This window comes from Dasypus novemcinctus, chromosome 12 (genome assembly GCF_030445035.2).
Source record: "Dasypus novemcinctus isolate mDasNov1 chromosome 12, mDasNov1.1.hap2, whole genome shotgun sequence".
Taxonomy (NCBI): domain Eukaryota; kingdom Metazoa; phylum Chordata; class Mammalia; order Cingulata; family Dasypodidae; genus Dasypus; species Dasypus novemcinctus.
The window spans coordinates 20,511,759-20,519,500 of record NC_080684.1 but is presented as its reverse complement, the minus strand read 5'-3'; the positions used below and the strand labels follow the sequence as shown (position 1 = coordinate 20,519,500).

The window sequence follows — 7,742 nt, the reverse complement described above, 5'->3', positions numbered from 1 at the left end:
TTCCATGTTGCTCACTGAAATATATAGTAAAGAGAATCAATATGGTATTATGACCCATCAATCCAGGGAAAAGGACTGAATTAATATTGTTATTTCTGAGTAGCTCTGCCTCTAAAGCATGAATTATAAATCTGAACCACAATCCTCTACATCACCCCGATAGAACACTGTGCATTTCTAAGTTATTTTCTGAATCAAATATCAGATGAAATCAGAAAATCCTCTTCTTGATCACTCATCAGATATATTGCTGTAATAAACTAATGACCAACATGCTATGCATGTGATGAGCTAATATGGGAGATATTTTTTCAAGGTCCTTCTCACAGCTGCTTTCACCTCATTGTTTTTCAGGCTATAGATAAGGGGATTCACTAATGGAGTAATAGCACTGTACTGTACAGAGAAGATCAACTCCAGTGCTGATCCTGAGGTTGGCATGACATAGCGCAGGATTGCTGAGCCAAAATACAGGAGTACTACAGTGAGGTGAGAGGAGCAGGTGGAGAAGGCCTTGCTTCTACCAGAGGTGGAGCTAATGTTCAGGATGGTGGAGACAATGAGGGTGTAAGAGTAAATGATCAGAAAACATGTCCCAAGTGCATGTGGGATACTGGAGCAGAGCAGAACAGTCACATTGGTGGTGATATCGGAACAGGAGAGAGGGAAGAGTGAGGGCAGCTCACAGCTGTAGTGGGGGATGGAATCATCTCTACAGAAGTCCAAGTTCATAGCAAGAAGGGTATTGATAAATGCATTCAGAAACCCCAGGCCCCAGGATCCCCACACCAGCCCCTTACAGAGCTGGTCGCTCATCATCTGTCCATAGAGCAGAGGGTGGCAGATGGCAACATAGCGGTCATAGGCCATCGCTGAGAGCAGGCAGGCTTCCGTGCCTCCAGACTCAAACACAAAGAAGACCTGTGCCAGGCAGCCTCCAACAGAGATAGTTTTCCTCTGAGACAGGAGATTCTCCAGCAGCTTTGGCACTGTGGCAGAAGAGAAGCAAAAATCCAGGAAGGAGAGGTGACTCAGGAAGAAGTACATGGGCGTGTGGAGCTGAGGATCTGCCCTGACAACCAGCAGCATCAACAAGTTCCCCATCAGGGTCAGGATGTAAATTCCCAGAAAGAGCACAAAGAGCAGCGCCTGGACATGGGGGTCAGCAGACAGTCCAAGGAGGATGAATTCGAGGATGGTGCTGTGGTTCCCCAAGGCCATTTATAGATGTTGCTGGCCAGAAATAAAATACAGACAGCTATGTAATCTTTACTGACCACATTCATTACTTAGATGGGCTGTCCTCCTTGCAACTAACTTAGAAGTCATATATGCCCTCATTGATGCTTTCATCTTTTCTTCCAGTGCAATATGCTGTTTTAATTTTAAATCTGAGACAGCTTCACCATGATATGATTCTATGGCCAATATTCTATGTCAGAGATTGCTGAAGAAATGCATAAAATTTCCTGATCTGGACCACAACTCAATTAATCTTTTTCCTTTCACTGAAACTTGCTCAACAATGTATGTTATACTTTGTAGATCCTAATGGACTTTCTAATGTTTCTTTGCAGTCACTCAGTCTTTTACAATCGACTCAGGGTGCATACCTGTTTGATGATATTATGTATTCCTTAGGTTTTCCATAGGACCTTTCACATGCATTTTCCATTTCATATTTTAGAAAAGGCTGACATATGTAGGTACTAACATTTTGTGTTTTTTTGTATGTGTGTTTTTGCATTTTTTATGTATTTTGAGAGTGGTATAGAAGAAGTAAAGAAGGAATTTGCATAATCTATTTTGCTGAATAAAAAATTGAGCATTAGATATTATATAACCTGTTCAACTATACAATTTGAACAGACAAGATTCGATTCCACTATGCAGGCCTCCAGGACAAGAGGTCATCATCCTATACAGTGCCTTCTAACCAATGCTTGGTCCTTGACATCCTCTATCATCTGTCATCCATGATTTTCATGATTGTGCACATACTTCCCTAATGAAGCCTCAATGCTAGGGCAGAATAGTGTATTTGCCTCTCTTCACCCCATGGGCATCTCTCTCTTTCTGCCTTTTTTCAAGCAACTTCTTTGCTTGGAAAGCTCTTTTTTTCAATGCAAATCTTATTTACATTTTGACTTTCCCTGAAATGTCAACTTCTTTCGGAGGTCTTGCCTACATCATTTCCTTCTCTGAACTCACCATAATGGTGATAATAGGAAAACGATTGTTTATTGAGTACCTGATATTTGCTAAGTACTCCTAAACCTTATTGTTTAATCCTAAAAATATTTAGGACAAATCACCATACTGAGATTTTTCAAATAAGGAAACAAAATATTTATTTATCTTTCTAAATGATTTAACACTATCATCCCAAGTCTTATCTGTCATTGCAAAAGTCATATTCTTTCTATAGTGGCCTTCTCTTCCCCTAATTATTTCTTAGGAATTGCTATTTTTTTCCACGTTATAATCTAATTCATCTGGTCTCAATTAAGTAACTCTCATCCTAATTATGCCATCATATGAATCACATGGAACACTCTCTTGCTATCATAGTGTATGTACTGTGTGTGTTTCTTTTTCCCTTGAGGGCAGTGATTGTATCTTGCAGTATTTTGTATCCAGACACTATCCTATCTCCAATCAAGGAAATGTATATAGTGGAATTCCAATGAGCATTTGTTAAATGCAGCACAATAGTGAAATGAGTAGTATAGACAGCATAGCTAATATTTTTGGGGAAAGAATCCAGGTCCATAAACTTCTAAAAGACTCAGAACAAAGGAGAAGTAGAAAGTAAAGGTAAAAATATCACGTGTGTGTGTGTGTGTAGGGAACGTCAGATGTTTTAGCTATGGAGAGTCAGGCATTGGACTTGCTTGGTATACCATCATCTACCAGATCCTTGTGCCTGAGTGATCCCATACTCCCTGACCAATTTTTGAATCTACAGGAATGTGTTTAAAGCCATAAATAAATCTACAACCACCCATCCATCAATCCAACATCCATCTGTCCTAGCCAATCATCCGTACATTCATTTATTAATTCACTCATTCCATTTATAATCCTCCACTTTATTTGGTAATCTTACATCATCTCTCCAAAAGCCCACTTTTATAGGTAACAAATATTTGGAGATTGTCTGCTCTTAGGCATTTGAAAGGAAGATATTTTTGTATACACCAGTGTTTAACTGTTATATACTCTTTTTCTCTTAGGTTTTTCACTCTTCCTTAGAATTCAGCTATATTTCTTCTACATTTTTTACTCATGTCTAGCTTGAACCCTGGAATGGGGCTGTACACTCAGCTAGTACCTATTCATGAACCCTCATGCCTAGCTTGGTAACTTCAAACACTGTCTGACAAGTCCTCTGACCTTGTAGTCTTGCCTTGTGATATCTTTCTTTTTCCTGTGGCCACAGATTCTGATATTGGTGCTGCCAAATTGACTCACACACAATTTAAGTTTTGCAGACCCAAGCATCTGTCCTTGTCCTTTCTAATCACTTCCCAACTGTGAATATGAAATATTAACCCAATTTTGTAGCCTTTGGGAGCTTTTTAGTTTCATTTTACATCTCCCTTCTGCCTAGTAGGTTAATACACATCATAAGTGGCTCAAATAAACTCTAACATAGCACTGAAGGAGAGCATTATGCAGAAAACAATCAATTTTAAGGATCTCTTCTCTATCTGCATTGGTCAAGTTCTTTTGGGAATAAATACATTTCTGTGGTAACTTCTCTAGCAAACAACTACAACAACCACAAGAAAAAAAAAACAAAAAAGAAATTGAGGCCACTCTACAAGAATTTGAACATGTTTGCATTTGGAATAACCTGTGTGAATTAAGCAGGTAATTCACAATTCTTGTGAATTTATTCTTTGTCCACATTATTTTCACCTACCCTTCCGGGAGGATCACATATGCCTTCAATCACATTGAAGTTTGAGTGACTCAGCCTAGATCTCTAGTGTTTGGAAAAGTGATGATCTGGATCCTTACAGAGAGGAGAGGAATCAATGCAACAGTTAGTGTTAGTTTAAATGATTCTACCAAAGGAAAACTGGGTATACTAATTTGCATGGGGATCCACATTAGAAAATTTCTGTATACTACTACATTATAGACTGGCAGATGTTGAGTTTCTGGGTTATTTTAAGAGTCATCCCACTTTAACATCTGTTCCTCTGTTTAAACATACAATGGCACTTCAAAAGGAGCCACAGTATTGACAGTTTTAGATCTAATGAATAATAATTGTGATATTGCTGCTGCTGATAATGAAGATAATACTAGACACCATTCATTTTACATTTATTAACATACTTATTTCTCACACCAATCCTATGAGATGTTGGCCATTTGTATCCTTTAACCTTCTTCTTTTTTTAAAATTATGAGCGACTGAGGCAGAAAGCAGTTAGGAAATTTGCCCGAATGAAAAAAGTATCAAGGGATGGAGTTGGAATTTGAGTCCAGTTGTTTGGCAAGTAACTTATTATATCCTTTCCATAGGGACAGGTAACTGGGAAACATTCCTTGAGTAAGACACATACAACATCCATTTCTTAACACTTTGTCATCCTCAATGTATTTAATTTTAAAATGTTAATTTCATAAATGCTAATGTTAGGATCGATAAGTTAATTGGCAGGGAAAGCAGGAGATTCAACAATTCTGCTCTTCATTGAGCATGGGAAGGTACTCTATTTGACCAAAAATGGAGGTGTATGGAGACTCAGAGGCACTATTAATCCCAGGGTTACAGGGAGGTCCTGGACTGAAAGTAGTCAAAGTAGTAAAAACATCACATCACTGAATATAATTGTGTTCTTTAGTATTTCTTAGCTTTAACTCTTAGCTCTATTTGTCATAGCACTTAATTAGTTTGATCAGCTCTAAAGAGAGAAGGATTAATAATAATGGAAATTTAACTTTTTGGGGCACACATGATTTGACTCTAGAAAATGACCCTAAATTCACCATCTACTCTGATGTACTCTCCCCATTACTCTTCCAAATATTATACTCCAGGTGCTGGTATCTGCTTTTCTTGTATTTCTAGATTCTGGAGTAATTTTGAGTTTGAACCCGAAATTCATGAAATACCTATTTGCAGTGCCAAAGATAATCATTGAGGCTATGGCATTTTCCCCAAGTCGCTGCTCACAGTAAATCAACACACAGACCCCACTGTTTGGAAAATGTAAATCTATACCAAATTTGTGGGGCTCAGTCTTCAGTACATAGAAAATGTATGGAAAGACCCCTGGGAAAAGATACATTTCAGGGAGCCAGAAAGAGCCCTCACAAGAGGAAAGGGAAGGAATGGTCAGAAGAGGTGCCCAGAGGGTGGTGGGGGATATCAGCCAATATTAGAAAACTTACCTCGCTCAGGGCTTCGGTGGCTCAGAAGAATTCCTGCAGCTCTGCTCTTTTCCTGGGGCCACTCATTTCTATGTTCATGAGGACTAAGTACAGGAACTTTAGATGAATTTTTATTTTTATTGGGAAATCCCAATAAGGGCATCACAATGGAGTACTTCAGAGGTTTCTGGGCTCACATTCTTAGAGCTCTGACTTGGTCTTGTCTTTCTTTCCTTCTAAGCACTGGTCTCTAAAGTCCATAACAAAAGATGAGAGGAACATCTTTTTGATAGCTTAGACTGCAACAGGGGATCTCATTTTGTTTCCTCTTTTATTCTAAATACTGTGCTAAGAGAAACTGTGAAGTGAATGACTCACCTGTATGACTCTTAAAAAGGGCAGGTATAGATAAGGCAGTCCTTAATTGGCTGGCTGAGCCTGACAGTCCAGGAGAGAGAGCAGCCAATGTCCTTTATTCCCAGGACTCATAGCCTGAAGTCCAACTTCAGATCATTAATTAGACAAGCTGAAATTTGTATGAGTCCCTTGAGATTCTATTTAGTATGGTATTTTCGATGCTAGGAATACCATTCACTGATTTTGCTTAAACAATGGGAAATTATTGGCTTATGGTTTTTAGGCTAGAAGAAGTCCTAGTTGTGGTGTCAGACCATGATAGGACTAGTTTTCTTTTAGTTCACCTTTACTCATAGAGGGGTGGTTTAGATGTTAGCCCATATACAGAGTACTTTACCAACGTTCTCAAACTTGGGATTTCCTAAATTGTGATTTTTGAAACCCAGACTTCATAATGATGTAGGCTATGGGTGGGGGGGCTGTTCATCTCTTTGTAGATAACCTGAGCTGTTTGTGTCCTGAGCTTTGTGTTTGGGACAGTGAGAACTGCCGCCTTGCCCTTGGTAACCATGACAACAACTCCAGTCCTGGAAAAACAGTTTAGCAATGCAAACTCTATAAACTTTAACTATTCAGGGGAAATGCAAACCAAATGTGCTAAAAGCTTATCTAAAATGTATGAAGTCCATGCTAAAAGCTTACCTAGGATGTGCAAGATATATATTAATTCAAGCTTATTGAACACTGAAACAAAGAACCATTTTGCCCTTCCTCTGTATAAAAAGAACTCAAAAATCTTATTCGGGGCTTGGATTTTGAATGAGAAGCTCTGAGCTCGGCTGGTCATACATAAATCTTTTTTTCCTTCCCCAAATTACTCCTGAGTCCTGGCCTTTCTATATGCAAATAATTGAACCTCTCTCGACTTCTACAATAATTAGGCTAACAAAAGTGTTTTTCAGTTCTCAGCTGTCTCTACTTTGGATTAGCAAATGCTTCCAGGAAAAAAAATTCCAATTGTTTTGCTTATTTTTGTGAGTTTTTAGACTCTCTCTGATTTTGACCTGCTAATTCCTCAATGTCATTAGCTTGTTAATGTTTATAAATAGATATTTTAAAATTTAGTCCAAATTTTTCAGTTTTCTGTAGTGAGAAGGGTGGCTTGAATTTCCTGGTCTAAGATTCCTGGAGGCAGGAACTGAAAAAGCTCATTTTCAATTGTAGTTTTGGTGCATCCACAGCTGCCATCAGTTACTTTTCTCTGGCTGCCATCTTGGCTTCATCACTGGAGATGGTATGAGGGAAACACCTAACCATGCAGTATTGACAAGTAATAAAATGACAAAAATGATTTTCAAGTCCATTGACCCTACTTATCATCACTTCACATTAAAAAATTTATAGATCTAGAAAATCATCCTACAGTAATTCTAACTTGGGGGGTTATGATTATCAGATCTTTTTTTTCTATGTGAAAAAATTTTAATAATTCAAATTTTATGTTAAATTACATTAATGATATAACCAGAGGGTATTGACTCCTTGATATATAGAAATAAGCCTTCTCTTGTGAAACTTTACTACAGTTGATATTGCAGATGAAATGCTAAACGTAATGTAGAAATATAATTAAAATTAAATAGAAGAAATAGAATAGACAATTAAATGGAATAGAGTAAATTAACTTGTATGATTCATATTATATAAATTACAGTTTGAAATACACTAACAAATGTAACATCAAATTTCTAATTGAGCCATTTTATAATCTCTTAATAGAATAAGACTAAAAGAGAAAAAATAAAATATTTCAGTTGAGACAAAAAGATCTTGCTGTTGTTTTGAATCTTCAGTGTAGACTCACTGCAAGGAGGAGCTACACAGCAGGTGCTACATTTGTTTCTAGGTTATATAAACAGAAGCTGAAGTCAAGAAAGAGTTTGGTGTCCATACATTCTTGTTACCAGTGGAGATTACTGTTGGGCCAGAGATCC

General features: G+C 37.7%; 1 protein-coding gene across 1 annotated transcript; it reads right to left on the bottom strand.

Moving 5' to 3' along the window:
- Positions 1-291: 291 nt before the first annotated feature.
- On the bottom strand, positions 292-1,221 carry LOC101440207 (olfactory receptor 8S1-like). Its single transcript, XM_058309087.1, has one exon. It carries the CDS (start codon positions 1,219-1,221, stop codon positions 292-294), a length of 930 nt encoding a protein of 309 aa, XP_058165070.1.
- Positions 1,222-7,742: the final 6,521 nt, after the last annotated feature.

Coding starts and splice junctions, on each gene's coding strand:
- LOC101440207 (XM_058309087.1), bottom strand. CDS start 1,221: ATGGCCTTGGGGAACCACAGCACCATCCTCGAATTCATCCTCCTTGGA.